Here is an 18,039-nt window from a genome sequence, read left to right as displayed (position 1 = left end):
ATTGTTAAATAGCCACGGGTACAAAAATACGTTTTTTTTTGTTTTTTTTTAATAACTGATATGATTGATCCAGATCAACATCTAAAGCTTTGGTGATGGCTTAATTCAGAAAAAAAATCTCTTTCTCCTCTTTTTCTCTTTTCTTCTTCCCCCGACCTGAGCGGAACTCTAGTTTTGTGGGCCGCGGCGGAATCATTTATCGGAGGGACCAGGGATAGCTAGCTAGTTTGTAGCAGCCGGAGACGCAACTGACTCCCTAACTAGAGCGAACTCCCTACGGTTACTCCTTTAAACCTCATTTATAACGACTTGTCTGTCCTACATAAACGTTGCCTATCGTTTTGCCTACATACAGATAGTTTCAGTCAAAGGCTGAGAGCTTCGCGGTGTCAACATGGGAGTGCCGAAATTTTACCGCTGGATTTCGGAGCGCTATCCGTGCCTGAGTGAAGTTGTGAAGGAACACCAGGTAGGCGAGCAGCGAGGACTCTCTCCCTTAGCTTAGCTTAGCTTAGCTTAGCTTAGCTTAGCCGGTAGCTAACAACCAGCTAGCGTCCTTACAGTGGGCGTTCCGGATAAAATAGTCTTAGTTAATAATTGTAGTTATTTGATTTCCTAAGTACTTACACATCCTCACTTATCTGACCTTGTGAGACGTTTTTTACGTATGGGAACAAACAAGAAATTCCGCTACTAATCAACGTTGAATAGTTGTCACTAAACTGATAAGAGAATGAATAATGCACTCCCTTTTTGGCGTGTTATAACAGAGGCATTCATCAAAATGGATCATTTCTAGTCATTGTTTCTCATAAAGTTGACTGTTGGCAATCAAATTTTAGTTTTATGTCTATTTAAATGTGGGGCTAATGTCTAAATAAACATTTAGCACCATCAGAAAACAAAGTCGGAACAAGCAGGTTACATGATGTCGTGTCAGTGCTTAGAGGTTGCAGTTGGATGTACCTAAGTTTCATTTCTGTTGCATAAGACTGATTGAGGTCACGAATGAATCAGACGTCTTCTGCCGACGTCAGGCTAGGGAAGTACCCAACAATCAACGGCCCGGTCTTGTAAACAAGTGGGGATTTGGGATAGAGATTGAACACAAACATGTTCAGTAAGACAACAAGAAGACAGGGGTCAAAACATAAATACAATCTCTAGTTCAGATGCAGTGAGAATCGAAATAGAAAAATTAAACAAATTGAAATAGTTGGAGAAGGTGTATGTGTTGGTAATAACACAAATAAATCTTGACTTGACTGTTTGGTCGCGAATCTGAATGCTAATGGCCCAAATAACAACATTTTGGTGGTCACATACATTTTGGACCACCAGCATAACCACATTTGTGAAATAAGTTTGTATTTAATCCACTGTATAAGCATACAGGTGCCCCATACATCTTCTTTTCATCATCCAATCTCATTGGTTAAAACCTTGCTTACAGTGAATCCATTACACTTTGTACTAAAAAGGAATGTTGTGATATTGCATTACAACAAAACAGAAAAACACGTTAGTGACTTGTAACAACAGATTTGTTTTTGTTGAGATTGTACTGTTTTTTTTAAATAAATTCTGATGCCAAAACTCAAAAATATTATTAGAACGTTCTAGGTGATTTTTCCATGAACTTTACACAGACACTCACTCAATCACTCACTCACTCACTCTATATTTCCACACACAAAGCCACAAATCACCCCAAGGGAGGAAGTGTTTTTATGAGATTTATTCAACAGGTCAGTCTCAATTTCACTCACTCTTTTCAGATCCCGGAATTTGACAATCTTTATCTGGACATGAATGGCATCATCCACCAGTGTTCCCACCCAAATGACGAGGATGTCCACTTTCGCATCTCAGAGGAAAAGATATTTGCCGATATCTTTCATTACCTGGAGGTGCTTTTCAGGATCATCAAGCCACGGGAGGTCTTCTTCATGGCTGTCGACGGTGTGGCACCAAGGGCAAAGATGAACCAGCAGAGAGGAAGGAGATTCAGGTACTTATGGTTTGCTTTGTGTGGGGAATGGCTTGTCACTGTAAGAGGTTATGTGTCAAGAACTGAAATGATAAAAACTAGAGGAAATAGTCCACACCATTTTCAGTATGAGTCACTTGACTGTCATCCTGTCTTATGTCACGCCTAATACCTGTCTGTGTTTGTAGGTCAGCCAAAGAAGCTGAGGACAAGATAAAGAAAGCTCTGGACAAAGGAGAGGTCCTTCCCACTGAGGCTCGCTTTGACTCCAACTGCATCACTCCTGGTAAAGATGCTCCTTTACTAAAACCCTCACTTTGCTTATACACAAATACCACATTTTGGCTCACCACATGGCCAGGAACATATGAAGAGGACGCCATACCAGAGTGCAACAGAAATTGCGATATTTTTATTTACAAAGAAAGTAACAGGGCCGGACGTCTGACCTGAAAGAAACGGAAGATAGAGGGAATCTGGGCCAACCCTCTCTCTCTCTCTCTCTCTCTCTCTCTCTCTCTCTCTCTCTCTCTCCATCTCCTCTTTCTTTTGCCCTCTCTTCCCTCTTTGTTTTCAGTAGGACAAGCAGACATTGCACAACATAGACATAGTCAGTAATTCACTTAGTAATTTGGTCATTTGTGTAGCGTAGCTCTTAAATATGTAGAAGCTTATTAACATGAATTTCATTGGCTTTAACCTGAGACACACCTGACAACTTGTAGGTGTTGAGACATTACAAATGCGCTAATTAATTTCTCTTGCAACGTCCCCCCCCCCCCCCGTTTCCACATTGCGTCCCTCAGTGCTGTTGTCGTTTCTCATCAGTCATTTCTTTCTTCCAGGCACTGACTTCATGGCGAGACTTCAGGGGAAGCTCAAGTATTTTGTCCACAACAAACTCTCCACTGACCATCTTTGGCAGGGTGTCAGAGTCTTCCTGTCTGGACATGAGGTGTGTGAGAATGTGTATACAGCTGTTGAATGTAACAAACTGAGCAGTGCAGTTTCAGTAGCACCATCATAGACCCACGTTTATTTATTTTTTACCACAGGTCAGTTATGCTGCCCAGTATGGTTAACCCAGTGAAATCATGTTTATTTGTATAGTCTAATATCACATACAGTACATCTCATTCTTATTTGTGTATATTTGTAGACGCCAGGAGAGGGAGAACATAAAATCATGGAGTTTATTCGCTCGGAGAACACCAAGCCAGATCACAACCCCAACACACGACACTGCCTGTACGGCCTGGATGCAGATTTGGTAAGTCTGTGTTCATTTGTCTGTCCGATTGAGGCTATGACCTATATTGTTACTCATTCCCACTGTGGACTTGGACCTGTTTCTTCATAGTTCCATATATTTTGTGTTGTAGATCATGCTGGGTTTGACAAGCCACGAATTGCACTTCTCCCTGCTCAGAGAGGAGGTCCGCTTTGGAGGAAAGAAATCCCAGAAGAGGTCCTTTTATATTCTCTACTGTTCTTAAAAGATAGATTGTATTGTTTTATTTTCTACCCCTTTCTTACTCCTGCTGCTATGCTTAATCTGTTTCTTCTCCATCTTCCTTTTTTTCTCGTCATCTAGAATAACAGCTCCAGAGGAGACAACATTTCACCTGCTTCATTTGTCTCTGATGAGAGAATATATTGACTATGAGTTCTCAGGACTCAAGGTGAGATGGAAACAAACACAATATCAAACACACAATGCAGAACCTATATAGTCAACTACTGCGTAATCCTAGAAAGATAATGTACTTGTCTTTAGCAACACCTGCTAAAGAATGCACTGTATGTACAGAGGTCATATTGGTTGTTTTCCCTCATGCTTATAGTTACCACAGGAGGAGTTTGTGTTGAATATTATTCAGACTTGAGCCTACAGAAATGCATCCGGTAAAGCTGGATTTATGCTTCTGTGAAGGAACACGTAGACATATTTGCAGGCCTACACTGTGATGGATGCTATGGGCAAATTAAGCATGCAGAGTCGGATGTGTGCCAGTGTGCCAAATCTGACGTCCAGTCTATTGAAATAATCAGATCGATTGAATCTGGATCTTTTTTTCCAGAATCATCTTGGCTCTGACTACGATTTGGAACGAATTATAGATGACTGGATTCTAATGGGATTTTTAGTGGGGAATGATTTCATCCCTCACCTTCCTCATCTTCACATCAACCACGATGCTCTGCCGCTGCTGTATAAGACTTACATCAGCGTATTACCCACCCTTGGGGGTGAGACACACACACACACAGACACAATACACATCACCTACACTATCTGCAAATGAGAGATAGAATTTTGCATTAAATTAAAATAAGTTTTTCATGGTCCTGTCGCATTTCAAAACACAACTGGTCAGATTCTTTGCGCATAATTTTTTAAATATTACAATACGATCTGCTGTAATTTACCTTTATTATACAGACAAAGCTGACTTTTTTTCTGATTCAGGGTATTTGAATGAGAATGGCCATCTCAACCTCCACAACTTTGAGAAATACATGGAAAAGCTTTCTGAGGTGAGTTGTTTCTCGTGAAAATGCTTTTTCCTTAATTTTTTTATTGAATACAAATTGGATGGACATTGGAGGAAAGAAAAGAAAATTTTCCCAGGAAGTTAAAATTACATTCAAAATATATACAAAATAATGCTGTAAACGAAAAGAAACCATTATTAATGACTATTCATAATAATAACTGGTCCTTCATTCCTCTCTCCCTATTTACTTCTTCCCTGCAGTTTGACCAGGAGCATTTCAGTGAGGTGTTTGTGGACTTAAAGTGGTTTGAGAGTAAAGTTGGTAACAAGTATCTTAATGAAGCTGCTGGTTTGGCTGCCGAGAGGGAAGCTGACAGCAAAGAGGCCAAGAAGGTAACATATATTTATTATGTACTGTATATACACAGACATGTGCACTAGAACCAGCATACATTCACATATAAGCCTCATGCTCCATGTCTATAATGATTCTGTTATGTTTAGGATTTGGCAGCCCTCAGCTCATCCGAAAAGGAAGAGGGAGCAGGTAAAGCAGAGGAAGAGGAAGAGGAGGATGATATATTTGAAACCGAGTTCAGACAGTACAAGCGCACGTACTATATGACCAAGATGGGCGTGGATGTTGTGTCTGAGTGAGTCTTTGTGTACACACGTATGGGGAACTAAATGGGAACTCATTCGAGTACACACTTCCTCCAAGGCCTAACAAGCCGAGAGAAACCTTCACTATAATAGCATACACTCAATACTTTTTAAGGCAAAAAGCAAGAAAAAAATATGTATGCATGCATACATGGATGGAATTAATCGGATCAGGTCACATAATAGAGATGACATGCTGTAGAATCGGAGTATGAGGAGAGTATGCCTGCTGAGGAAATGCATGCTGGGGTTTCTTACTTTGATTGTAATGATTGCGTGCCTATACATATTATTATTGCATATTACTTAACCTATAACTCCGATTAATTTCTGTTCAAATTATACAGATTTTGATGCATGTACTATCTATTTCAACACTCACAAAATCTTTCTTTCGAAATGCAGTGAGTTTCTTGCCGAGCAGGCCAAGTGTTACGTGGAAGGAATCCAGTGGATTCTGCACTACTATTACCATGGAGTCCAGTCATGGAGCTGGTGAGCTTTTTTGTGAACTTGTTCCTCACATGGATAAATGACTCAATTCTTCTTGCTTTCCATGTTGCTCTTTCTGTCTCATTTCCTCCTGCTGTGATGATAAGAGGTCAAAGTCTGCTCAGATCCACAGACCTCAAACCAGAGGCAATAGCGTAAAACTCTACCTGATGTAGACTGAATTTAATCTGAACCTAACACAACTTGGATGGATCTGTGGTCCAACAAACTCAGTGGACCTGTACTAAGATGATGATGAGAGCGGAAAATGTTTGATTCATGTAGATTCTTAATTATAAAAAAAACTCATGTTGACAATATTTGAACCCTTATTCCCCTGCTTCTTCTGCTTAATGACGTCCTGTCCTTGTTGCAGGTACTACCCCTACCACTACGCTCCCTTCCTGTCAGACATCAGGAACCTATCGGATCTGAAGTTGACCTTTGACATTGCACAACCCTTCATGCCTTTCCAGCAGCTGTTGGCAGTCCTGCCTGCTGCCAGCATGGAGCTGCTGCCTGAGTGTTACAGGGTAAAACATACACACTTACATTGTTGATTGATTCTGTAATCTTGATACTTTGCGATTTATCTAATGAGTGATGATTGAAATTGATCTCCATGTGTTTTTTATGCAATACACAAGAAATAAAATACAAATAATAATTGATTGTTTTTGTTGTTCCAGCACCTGATGACTAGTGAGTTCTCGCCCATCATTGAGTACTACCCTCTTGACTTTAAAACGGACCTCAATGGCAAGCAGCAGGAGTGGGAGGCTGTGGTTCTCATTCCTTTCATAGATGAGGTACACAAAAACACATCCTCACAGAAAGCTCAAACATCATGTAACATGTGCGGGCATCATACTGTCTACTTCCAACAATCTCTTAACTATTTGTTTGTGTGTGTGTGTGTGTGACAGAGGTGCTTACTGGCAGCAATGGAGCCCTACAGTCAAAAGATGACTCAAGAAGAAAAGGCCAGGAACCGTCACACGGAATGCGCATGCTACACACATGACAGTGAAATGGACTTCACATACACCTCCACCCTGCCACAGCTCTTCCCTGACATCATCCACTGCCATGTCAGGTATACACAATAGACAAGACCGTCTTCCACCAAGTATCACCATTTCAATCCGGATTCAACTATTGAAGCAGAAACATTTTTCTCTCATGCAGTTGCTTGTTTGCTGTATGTGGAACTGTACTATAGTCTGCAAAATGGGCTTAATTTATGTGCATTTGTGTTTTTTTGTTTCAGGAAAATGCACATTCCGATGGATGCCTGGCAGGTGGCACTGGACCATGTCAGTAAACAGGTTGACCGCTCGGCTCTGTACTTCTGTGGTTTCCCCACCTTGCAGCACATCAGACATAAGGTAGCGGTCAATGTGTGTGTGTGTGGGGGTGTAAATGTTTGTCTGTGTTTTCAAGTTTTCAGCACAATGCACAATTTTATCCTTTCCGCAAATGATAATTGACGAAGCTTGTTTATTTTATAGTCTTCAATTGTCCATTTTTTGGGAGTTCTTAAATGTACTAGTTTGTTCCTCTAAAAGTCTTTCATAAATGTGAGATGCTTCAGTTATTACTTCTATTTTAGAATAATTTAAATTCTGACACTGACTTTTCAGTCACACATCAACACTCATAGAAGACACTGCAAAAATATGAGAGTTGAATGTAAGCAGCAACTTTTTCTTGTTTTTGTTTCTCTAGTTCTATAAGAAAAAGGGTGGCGTGGTCGTGTTTCAGCAGAGCAGCAGAGGGGAGAACATGATACTGGATATTGTCCCTACCCAAGACGGGGAGCCGGTGAGTTTATTTTTCATATACACAACCAGAGCTGTAGATAACTATTATTCCAGAATTCATGAATTTTAAGAAAGCAACATTATACGTTTTAATCAAAACTGATGGGCATGGGATAAGTCTTAAGACGACTTGAAACACCTTAACCTGGTGACTCATTTTTCTGGCTGCCTTTCATCAGAAGTGCCTGTCAGATAATTAGATCACATTGAAACCCTTTCTGAAGTGGGGAGACAACCTAAAACCTTTTGATAACTTCAACCTTCTGAATCCGCCTGACACAGCCACTCCATGCTGTGTGCTGTTCTCAATGCAAACACTCTACCTTCTACTACCTTCTCCCCCAACTGTGCCTCCTCTCGCTGTGTTTGAATATCATTGTCCTCTCTCCATTTCCCTCTTTCTTTTTGTAGGTATGTGATGATGTTGCTGCACTAACAATGGGAAAATCAGTGTTTGTCAACTGGCCTCATCTAGAGGAAGCTCGGGTCATTGCAGTGTCAGATGGAGAGACACAGTAAGAATCACAGTTTTCATACAGTTTTTGAATAAAATAAAAGCAAGTAATTGAAATACTGCAGAAGGAAAATGCATATTTGACTAAATTATCTTCAGGCGTGTACAAGCAAACAAAACTCTGCCCATGTCCCTTTATTTCTTAAAATACTCCACACTTTTTTGTCCTCATAGTAACCCTTAGTTACTGGTGACAAGGGTCCTGGTCAAAATGTGAAAACAAAACATGATTATTCCCTTAATGATCAAATGTGAGAATGTATCACTTGTTTGCAGGTTTTCTCTTGAGGAACCCCCTTGTGTCCAAAGAGTGTATGACGGGTCCTCTACTCCTCCTCCCACCAAAGTCACCTGTGTGTCTGATAAGCAACAGAAGGATTGGGTGAAAGATGTCCAGGGAATCACTGAACAGTAAGACACAAAGAAAACTTAATTCAGCTCTTCTTCATTGATTTGTGTTAGGGCTTCATATTACACCCACACCCCTTTCTTTGGTTGTGAATGTAATTTTTCAAACACAACTGAATTAAGCTGAATCGTAATCAAATCTCATGTAATCCAACTTGTTTTCACTCTCCTAGTTATGTGAAAAGAAAAGGCATCGTGGTGAACGACACACAGGTGGTGTTGTATGGCCAGTTGCTGACCGGAAGGAAATATGTCCCCAAGGCCAACGGGGTGGTTGAACTGGAGAAACAGTGGGCTAAACAGGTCCTGCCATTTGCCTACCAGACTGTGGTTAAGGTAGGTGTACACACAGAGTGTTCACTAATAGCACAAGTCCTTTCCACACATGTAAACCACAACCAGAACTTTCCTCGGTCTGGGATGTTCTAAATCTGACCAAGCCCAATGTGAACTGTCGAGTGTCTTTCGATTCAGTTATGTCAAGCTCTGACATAAATCACTTCTAATGTGTCTCTTTTTGTTTTGTTAAGGACATTAAGGCCTATTACTCGTCGTTGACTCACTTCAAGACCTTAGATGAGCTCTTTCCTCCAGCAATTACTGTCTTCATGGTGGGGAACCCTTACTACGGTGCCATGGGAGAGGTATGGTCCAACTTTTAATCCATCAGTCTGAAGGGAAGAATACTCAACTTAACATTTAAAATCTTTTCTGTAGAATTCTCAGGGTGGTATAGCTTTTTTTCCCCCTCAGGTCATGCTTCATCAAATCACCTGCGTATGTACACACTCTCTTTTCCTTTTTCTAATGTCCTTAAACAGGTGCAAGATTCTAGTGACGTCATCAAAGAGGGTCGGGTGCGCGTGGTCTTCAGTGTGCCGTACGAACCACAACTGGAATCTTTAATCCTGAACCAGCATGTAAGATGCACGCACATCACTAAGGCATTGCATAGTCTTTGAAGTTCTTGTTGATGTCTGAGCTGTGTGTGTGTGTGTGTGTGTGTGTGTTATATAGAAATACTGTGTGAAGTACAGTCCTGGATACGTACTGGCATCTCGCCTTGGCGTCACCAGCTATCTCGTCTCCCGTTTCTCAGGAAGCATATTCATTGGTCGAGGCTCTAAGAAGAAGTAAGTGGTCAGCAATAGCTTCAATCTAATCGAGTTTGTTGTACCCTTTGGTATACCCTTTTGATCAACATAACACTCCTTGTGTAATCAAGCAGCTTAACTCTGTTATTGCCCCCCTCTTCATCCTCTCTGATGTTCTTCTTATGTTTTTAAGTCCTGGTGGGGAGCAAAGAGCAAATGTTGGACTGAACTTGAAGTTCAATAAGAAAAATGAGGAAGTCCCTGGATATACCAAGAAGACTGAAAAGGAGTGGCTGTACTCTGCTGCTGTGGCGGACTTGTTAGCCGAATATCTGGACAGGTAGGAAAACTTTTTGGACATTAATGATTCTTCCTCATAATCTTTTCCATTGAGCTACCTCTGAGTGAGATCCTTAGCCTGTAGCATGCTGAGCGTGCATGCAACATACGTCACATGTCTTACCGCCGAAGGAAAATGTGAACTAGTATTGTGTTTGAGTCTTTATGAACCAGAGTGGTGTTTTTTGTTTTATAGGTTTTCGGAGGTGTTTGATCTTGTGGCTAGGAACAATCATGATGACGTTTTCTATGAAGATGACATCTGGCCTGGAGAAGACCAGAATGGGTAAAACAAACATCATCCTTTTCTCAGCACTTGTGTTTTAAAAGTATTCTGACTTGATTATATTAATTGACTACATATATTGATGGACACACCCACAGGGCAGAGAAGGTCGCCGAAATCACTTCTTGGTTGAAAAGTAACCCAGTCAGCTCCATCAGCAGAGCATCATGTGACCTTCAGGTCCTGGACACTGCCATAGTGGAGAGGATTGAGGAGGCAGTGGAAAAAGCAAAGGTAACCACACACACACACACACACACACACACACACACACACACACAGACACAGACACACACAGACAGACAGACACAATGATTTGATGCCGCCTCGTGACGCAGCCCCTCCACACAGGACAACGTGCCTAACACTCTCTCTTTCTGTCTTTTCTTCTTTCTTTCAATCTCACAAATGTCTTAGGTGAAGAAGAGCACTAAGAAAGTCCGTGTGACTGTCAAGCCTCATCTCCTGTTTAGAGTGAGTATATGATGCTGTGTGTGCATTGTGTGTGCTTTGTTTATTGCACTTTTGTATTATTCTGCCATACAAACACGACAGACAAGTAATACACTATGTTGTCTAGCCAAAAAGATGGAAAATGTATAGACTGTGTACTTTGGGGTAAGTCTCATGGATCACTGATTTGTGCCCTGAACAAATATAATAAGTGCATGTTGTTGTGTGTAGCCTTTAGAGCAGCAGCAGGGCATCATCCCAGACCCGAACGCAGAGTTTCGCCTCTTTGATAGAGTTGTGAACATCAGGGAGAGCTTCACCGTTCCTCTGGGACTCAGAGGCACGATCATCGGAATTAAAGGAGGTAAGAGTCACACACACTTTCATTTCTCTCATCCATCAACTTCTTAAAAGAGCGTGCTACATAATACACAGGCAAAATGACGATACAAACTAAAACATACCTGTGAGACCCACACTTACTATTGTTTGTGTATGTGTGTGTCTACAGCGGAGCGTGATGCAGAAGTTCTATATGAAGTTTTGTTTGATGAAGAATTTGCTGGAGGATTAACCATCAGGTAAGTCTTGGTATACCAAGGGTGCTTTCACACCTACCTTGTTTGGTGCGCGCTAAACGGGGAAGACACACCAAACACGTGTACCCTGGTCTTCTAAAAATCAGTTGTCTCTGTTTCCAAGTGAATTCTGGTGCAGTTGTTGCATGTGACATCTGTGCAGTTGCATCATCAGCTGGTTGTACCCATTTAAAGGATGCAACATCTCAATTGGCTGGCATCCAAACTGTTACATTACGGCTGTCTGCTGAACTGTCCCTTGCCCTGTCCAACCTGGCATGGCTGTGGCATGTTGGAATAGGCACGAAAGTTAAGGCACATCATGCCTTAATGTTTGACCCAGCATTATGCCATAAGCTATGTATGAAACGGGCTTGTGATTAACACACATCACCTGAAGGTTTAATGATGACATCTGTGACACCTGACCCCAGTGCCATGTCTCCATCTCCTCAGGTTTGCTGCGTGTCGTGGTTACCGCCTCCCTCCCTGTGCACTCATTAACCTTTCCCATGGAGCCAGAATGGATGGCACCTCCCCAAAACTCACCGCCATTGTCAAACCTCAGCCCACCTCTTCCACAAACTTCAACTCAAACCGCCAGCTGAGTGGCCTGAACCATTCACCACGCTCACCCTTTGTACCTACACAGGTGAGTGGGGAGACGATGCAGACCTTAATAGTTTTTCCAACTGTTTGAAAAGGCAAAACATCTGAAATCTGTCCTGATCAAGATACATTCTCTCGTATGCCACCAACAGAATGCAGTGAAGTCCCCCTCTCAGGGCAGTAGGAACTCTCCTTGTAAAGGTCCCAACCAGAAACAGCAAGCCAGGGTAAGTGCAGTGTAACCTGTATCCAACCCCGCCTCACTTCTATCTGTTCCTGGGTTTACAAATGTCCCAGGCTCAGACTCAATATGCATGAATGTTGTCTTACTGAGCTCATTTTGTCACATTTTCACACAATGTATAATTTTTAGGAGAGCCTGAATTTTCAATATAACGCACCCAAAGTCACAATTGTACATGATATGGACTTGCCTGTATATGATATGCTTGTTTAGCATGCTGCTGTAGCTGCCAGCCTTAAAGGGTTAACAATGTTTCCTCACAGAGTTCTTATGTGAATAACCTGTGAATGGGAAATGAATGAAAATGAAATCATGTACATACAATACTTCCTATCACTGATTGTTGGTGTTTATTTGACAGGCTGTGCAGAGTAAGGACGACTACAGTAATGTGTGGCAGTCGCTAAAGACTTCTGGCCCTCCTCAGAAACCACCTGCACACTGGCAAAATAATGTAAGTGTGAGTTTCTGTGTAACATCCTAAGTCATGTGCTGTCATACTGGTAGGTTAGCATTATACTGGCCAAATCCCAATCCCCGTGCTTCCACACAGCATGAGCTTTATAAAGCTCTACCCACTGCTGGATTTGTCTGAATTTAAGTGTATATGCTGCTGTGATATGTGCGGCTCAGGATGCTAAGAGCAGTCATCTAAGGATTGGAAGGTACTACTAGAGAGCCTGTCGAAGTATGATTGTGAATCCTGTGTTCCTGTCTGTAATGGGGTTTTGTTTGTGTGGCCTTTTTTTCTTCTTCATTTTTTTTAGGCTCCAGTTGGTGAGATCAGGTTGTTGACCAGAAATGAAGGCACCACACAGAGCACAACCAACAAGGTTCTCTCTCGCTCCCTATCAGTCTCTCTCACACACACATACACACTTTTGTTTATGTGTTAACTAATGGCTTCCAATCGACTGTCTCATATCTCTCACACAGACCACAACTGAGTTTGAGGACTTAATCGCAAATCTCAAGATCTCTAACAGCCACCAGGAGATGCCAGCCCCTGCTGCTTCTCCACACACACCCTATAACGAGTCAGACGGTCCTTTATCTCCACAGTCTTTTGCCATGGTTGGTATCAAAGGCCATGGATTGGTCCCGTTTTCCTTTATAAGTTGGTAACTTGTTTTAAACAGATCAGAGGAATTTATTTTGTATTGTGTTGTTGTAGAAGGGAACCATGGTCCTGAAGGAGATGTTAAAAATTGACACTGGTGGAACAGGAAGTCCCTCTTCCATGGAGCCTGCAAACTCCAGCAGCCAGCAGCAAAACAGGAGACGGTCTAACAAGAAACTTGGTAATTAATACTTTTTTAATACAGTTTGTGTCTCTCAGTTGAACAACATAGCAAATTGTGTGCCCCTCGAAAATGTAAAATCTTGTGGGCATCAATCTTGTTTCCTCTTCCTACAGCGGCAAAGATGAACGCCCCTCTTGCTGAGACAGCTGGATCAGCCTCTCCGGTTCTGCCCTCCTCCTCCAAGTCTGTGGTGCCCAGCAAGGTGTCAGAGCTGGCGTGCATCTGTGCCGGGTTAGGCATGGCACCACCAGAGTTCAGCTACATCCGCAACAGACAGGTAAGTGTACACTGGGATGTGCTGATAATTCATGTCATGGATGGAACCAATTCATAATTTTGGTTGTCAGGATGGAAAAGGTAAAGCACTCTTGGCCAAGATCCAGGTCGGCTATAATTGGTTTGAGCATTCCTACCCAAGTAGTTACCATTTCCAAAAATTTTAAGCAAAACATTAAATAAAAGCAGTTTGTCTTTGTCTTGGTTTACAGTGACATCGTGTTCTGTTAAGGTCATCTAGCCAGAAATAAATCACATTACCTGAACTGTTAATAAAGAAGCTGAGTGCAATATGTAGGTCATAGGAAGCCCCACCTCACTTGCTATTCCTAAGATGAAGTTCCGTTACCGCAGGGTCTGGTGTGTCAGGTGAAGCTCTCCAATGGTTTGGCTGTTCATGGTCCACGTTGCCTGTCCGAAAACGATGCCAAGGAGAAAGCTGCCTTCTTTGCCCTCCAGAGACTGGTACAACACACTCGTTTATGTTTCTGTGTGTCAAATTTGTAACTACAGTATCTCATTCATTTCATTTTCTTATGTTGCACTTTCACTCTGGGAACCCTGAGCTCAAGCTTTTCTGTTCTCTGTGTCTGTAGAGTTCTGTAGGCTCAGGCATCTGCCTCCCTCCTCCTATGTTCCATCCAGTGGGGCAGATACGGCCCCCACACCCGGGAGCCATGCCCCCCGTCTTTAACCAATCAGGTTCGTCATTCTGCCTCACACTTGCAGTTTAAATAGTGCTACAGCGTGGAGGAAGTTACTGGGGGCAACGGGCTTAATTAGCTTTGTCCCTGTCCAATAAATAGATACCTAGGTGCTATGTGTTCTCTAATCAGTCGCCTCTCTCCCTCAGGTGGGTTGCTGTTGCCCCCTCAGGGTTACGCCCCTCCCCCGCTTTGGGGAATCACAATGCCACCCCACCGTCAGCAGAGCCAACCCTTCTTTGGAGGAGCCGGAACCTTTCCTGGTGCCGCCCGACAACAGGCCCCGACGACATCAGTGCCCATCGGCTCACACAACCAGTTTATCCCCCTACAGGTAAACACACACATACATGGAAGGTGTTTGCATTACTTATTGTAAATTGTTCCCCATTGTTTATTTTCATGCTTTATTGGTCCTCATGTTGTCAGGTGTGTCAAAGTGGTATCTCAGTTAATTCTTGTTCTCTGACCCTGACAGGTGACCAAGAAGCGGATTTCAAACAACAAGAATGTGGAAACACGAGAGTTTTACAGCTCTGCCCATATTGTTGCTAGGAACCAATTAGAGAGAGCCCAGAGCCAGGCTTTTGGCCAATCACAAGCTCCTAATGAGAAATTTGAAGCATTACACCCACCTTCTGCCAACAGCAACCCCAATTCATACAGTCCCTGTCCAGCAGACGCTGTTGCCACAAAGACAGCAGCCCCTCAGACGCCTCCTCGACAAAATGTCCCAGCAACAGGCCACACCCCTAGCTCCTCCGCCAAGAGGAAGCACAGAAAGCTGGCTGTCAACTTTGAGGCAGCAAAAGTTTCTGAGTGATCTGTGTCCGTGTGTGTGTGGTATGGATGGTGATCCGCTGGCCTTGTCTGAGAACCAATCTGCATTTCCACTCGTTACAGAGCTCAGCGAACGATCGTACTGACGTTGCCCCAGCAACAGCAGCTGCTCGTGATAAACTAATACATGCCCACTTATGAAATTGTCACTATTCCCTCTTCAGTTCCTACTATTCACTGGCTCTTTTTTGGTAATGCACAGCTCAAATTTTAGTTCACAAACCCGAAATAGAAGCTCAGTGTTTTTGGAAATGAGGCCTGATGGAGCTGCTTATTAGAGTTTTGGTTTCTTTTGGGGTTTTTTTGTGTCTCGCGAAGCTCAACAACACAAGTGTACCTGCAAGAGGACCACAGTGCATGCTGGGATAAGACCACAATGCCCACTAATGTATCTTCCCCGATAGATAGAAAGAAAGAAAGATTTAGGGCTAATCTTGATTAAAACCCTGGATTAAGCCCCCATTTAGATTTGAATATTTGTAGTAATTCCCCATTGTTCAGTTATTAATTAAAATGTTCTGGTGACTTGAAATACTGCCAACATTGCAGGTAAATATTTGACAAGGAGAAACAGCCTTATGTTTGATTTCACTCAGATGTTAAACTTAGGTTGGTTTGATCCAGAAACTAAAGTTTGGAAATAAATTAAGATCCAGAGTTACCGCCATGATCGATTCATATGAAGAGATATTAGTCATTAGCCATAAGTCTGAGGTTTTGTCTTCTTTTTCCATTTTCTTCAGTAGTTTACAAACTTCACTGTTGTTGTTTCAATGTCGCCAAAACTCAGCACAGTATGCGTATCTGCAAATGAAGTGAAGAGCTGTCTGACCCAGGTTGGGAAATATATTTATGGGGCAATTTTTGCTCTCACTGACTCAAACATGGGGGCATTTCAAACCATAATTGATTTTGCTTTGGGAAAGAAAAAGTTCAATTGTTGAATAACTCACTAGATTAACACTTAAAGTCAGTTAAGCATTATTGCTACCACCTCCTGATTGTGATGGACGTGTTTGTTCTGCTCTGTTTGTCAGCAAAGAGCAAATTCATGCTCCTAGGTCATAATCGGAGAGATTTCAAATGAAAATGCCTATCTAGTCGTAAATGTGAATGAATGAGTTGCGTGTTAGCTGTGTTTTCTGAGTCATGTATTGATATGTATTCATTTAAAATAATAATGGTCTACTATACTGAGAGCATACTTTTACCCCCTTGAGTGTTTAGGAGCAGAATTGGATAACATGGTGATTTCCCCATTGCCCCAGCAATATTTGGTTTTAAAGGTTCCACCCAGCAATTTCTGAACCAGCAGAGAGCATTGGTCCAGTGTGAATAGAGTCCTTGATGTTTTGGATGATCTTGCAGATAGAATTAGGATCTAGATTCTCAGGAACACATAGTCATAGTAACAAGCATGTTCCTAAATAGGTCCAGGATTTGCACTGCGGTCAGAAACTCAGAAGCTGTTTCTGAAGGTAATTGGAAGTATAATCATCTTTTGTTGAAGATGATGCATATGAGTGTGTTGGGGCTGGCAGCATGGTTGAAGTAATGATGTAAATAAAAACAGCCTTTTATCATGGTTACACCTGTATATGCTCATTTCATGAACAAATTGAAGTGAAAAGGCAGCCAGAATCATGTTCGAGTAAACTTAATAGGACCCGAGCAGGTACCAGGCGGAACATCAGTTTTAATGTTCCTGATTGATTTATCGATTTTAGTTGGCTTTTATTTTCTGTACTTCTGAGGCCTTTTATGCTTTTATGGTTTCTTTTTTTATGGGCATCTCCAAACTAAAAACCTTAATGCAAAGTAGATTACCTCATTGTAGAATGTAGAGAAATTGATCACAAGTGGCATTATGTGAATTACATGCACAGACATATGATTAATGTGTGGATGTACACCAGTTGAGATTTGGACAGAATTTTGCGATTTCATTTGAATGAACTGAGCATTTAAATTGGATGTTAAAATTGATTTTGGGATATTTTGTTGGTATTACAGAAACCCTCACTCTTGACTGTGTCAGATTGTCTTAAAGCATCTTGGTACTCCTACTGGTCGTTCCTTTTTTTATTTGACCGACAGTAAGATGTGGCTGATTGCATGCATTTTCAAAAATATTTACTATGGGTTGTCTCATGTCTAAACAATGTAAACAGTTATTACTTTTGGGTCACTTTCACCTGGTACAAAGTGCAGCTTCCTGTGTACATTTATCCTTGAAATTAGTTCAAATTGGGTTGTTTTCATTTGCCTAAATGCAGCCTAAGTGCAATGCCAAATCAGTAAGTATTGATGTTGACATTGCCACTGAAAAAATAAATAATAGCAACGATTCACATGTAAGGCGATAAAGTTTTTCCTTTCAGTCATCTTTTTTGGAAAAGTTCCAGGTCTTGGTTTTCTAAAGCTCACTGGCCGTTTTAAATTCTTGCACGTGGAATTATTTATACGAGCAGACACGCATGTGAATTCTTTCGCTGTCAAATATTGTAGTAATCTTTCTGGATTTTATGGCTTCCCTTTTAACAGGTTATCTTGGGATCTTTCCAAGCAATTTGAGTGTAACCATTTAAAGGTTGAATTGGAGCTGCAATATGTAAGCAGCTGAGTGACAAAGGATATGTACTTTGTCCTCGCTATGACGGACACAGATCTTTGAGTTGTTTCTTAAGGCTAAGAGCCAGACACCAAACCTGGGACTGGAATTAAAAAAGGCTCTTGTACAATAAAAGGTTTTAAACATTTAGGATACAGAAGCACACACTGTATTTTTGTTGTATATCAGAAACATGCAAAGAAGTTGAGATTTGACAACATGATGTGACGACAACTTACTGTCTTGATTTCGGATAATGTTTTACATATCCATTTAATAAAGTCAACCTTTTGTTAACCTTTTGTCTGTCTGT

At 41.7% G+C, this 18,039-nt stretch overlaps 1 protein-coding gene across 1 annotated transcript; it reads left to right on the top strand.

The window, feature by feature from the left end:
• Window positions 1–212: 212 nt before the first annotated feature.
• xrn1 (5'-3' exoribonuclease 1) lies at window positions 213–18,023 on the top strand. The gene is made up of 40 exons (XM_076162146.1): window positions 213–469; window positions 1,779–2,011; window positions 2,179–2,276; window positions 2,836–2,945; window positions 3,150–3,260; window positions 3,373–3,458; window positions 3,585–3,672; window positions 4,072–4,240; window positions 4,461–4,528; window positions 4,750–4,881; window positions 4,993–5,141; window positions 5,557–5,646; window positions 6,020–6,176; window positions 6,333–6,452; window positions 6,570–6,739; window positions 6,914–7,031; window positions 7,372–7,467; window positions 7,878–7,981; window positions 8,257–8,391; window positions 8,562–8,724; window positions 8,919–9,032; window positions 9,210–9,308; window positions 9,406–9,521; window positions 9,676–9,822; window positions 10,018–10,107; window positions 10,206–10,341; window positions 10,525–10,581; window positions 10,792–10,924; window positions 11,072–11,141; window positions 11,595–11,790; window positions 11,900–11,974; window positions 12,353–12,445; window positions 12,759–12,824; window positions 12,928–13,065; window positions 13,166–13,292; window positions 13,409–13,572; window positions 13,926–14,036; window positions 14,168–14,273; window positions 14,425–14,609; window positions 14,754–18,023. The coding sequence occupies exons 1-40, from the start codon at window positions 395–397 to the stop codon at window positions 15,096–15,098; spliced, it is 5,040 nt and encodes a 1,679-aa protein (XP_076018261.1). The 5' UTR covers window positions 213–394; the 3' UTR covers window positions 15,099–18,023.
• The last annotated feature ends 16 nt before the right edge of the window (window positions 18,024–18,039 follow it).

This window comes from Genypterus blacodes, unplaced genomic scaffold (genome assembly GCF_046128005.1).
Source record: "Genypterus blacodes isolate CSIRO-AG114 ecotype Tasmania unplaced genomic scaffold, CSIRO-AGI_Gbla_v1 ptg000120l_1, whole genome shotgun sequence".
Taxonomy (NCBI): Eukaryota; Metazoa; Chordata; class Actinopteri; order Ophidiiformes; family Ophidiidae; genus Genypterus; species Genypterus blacodes.
The sequence above is the reverse complement of the archived record's forward strand: the minus strand, read 5'-3'. Positions and strand labels throughout refer to the sequence as shown.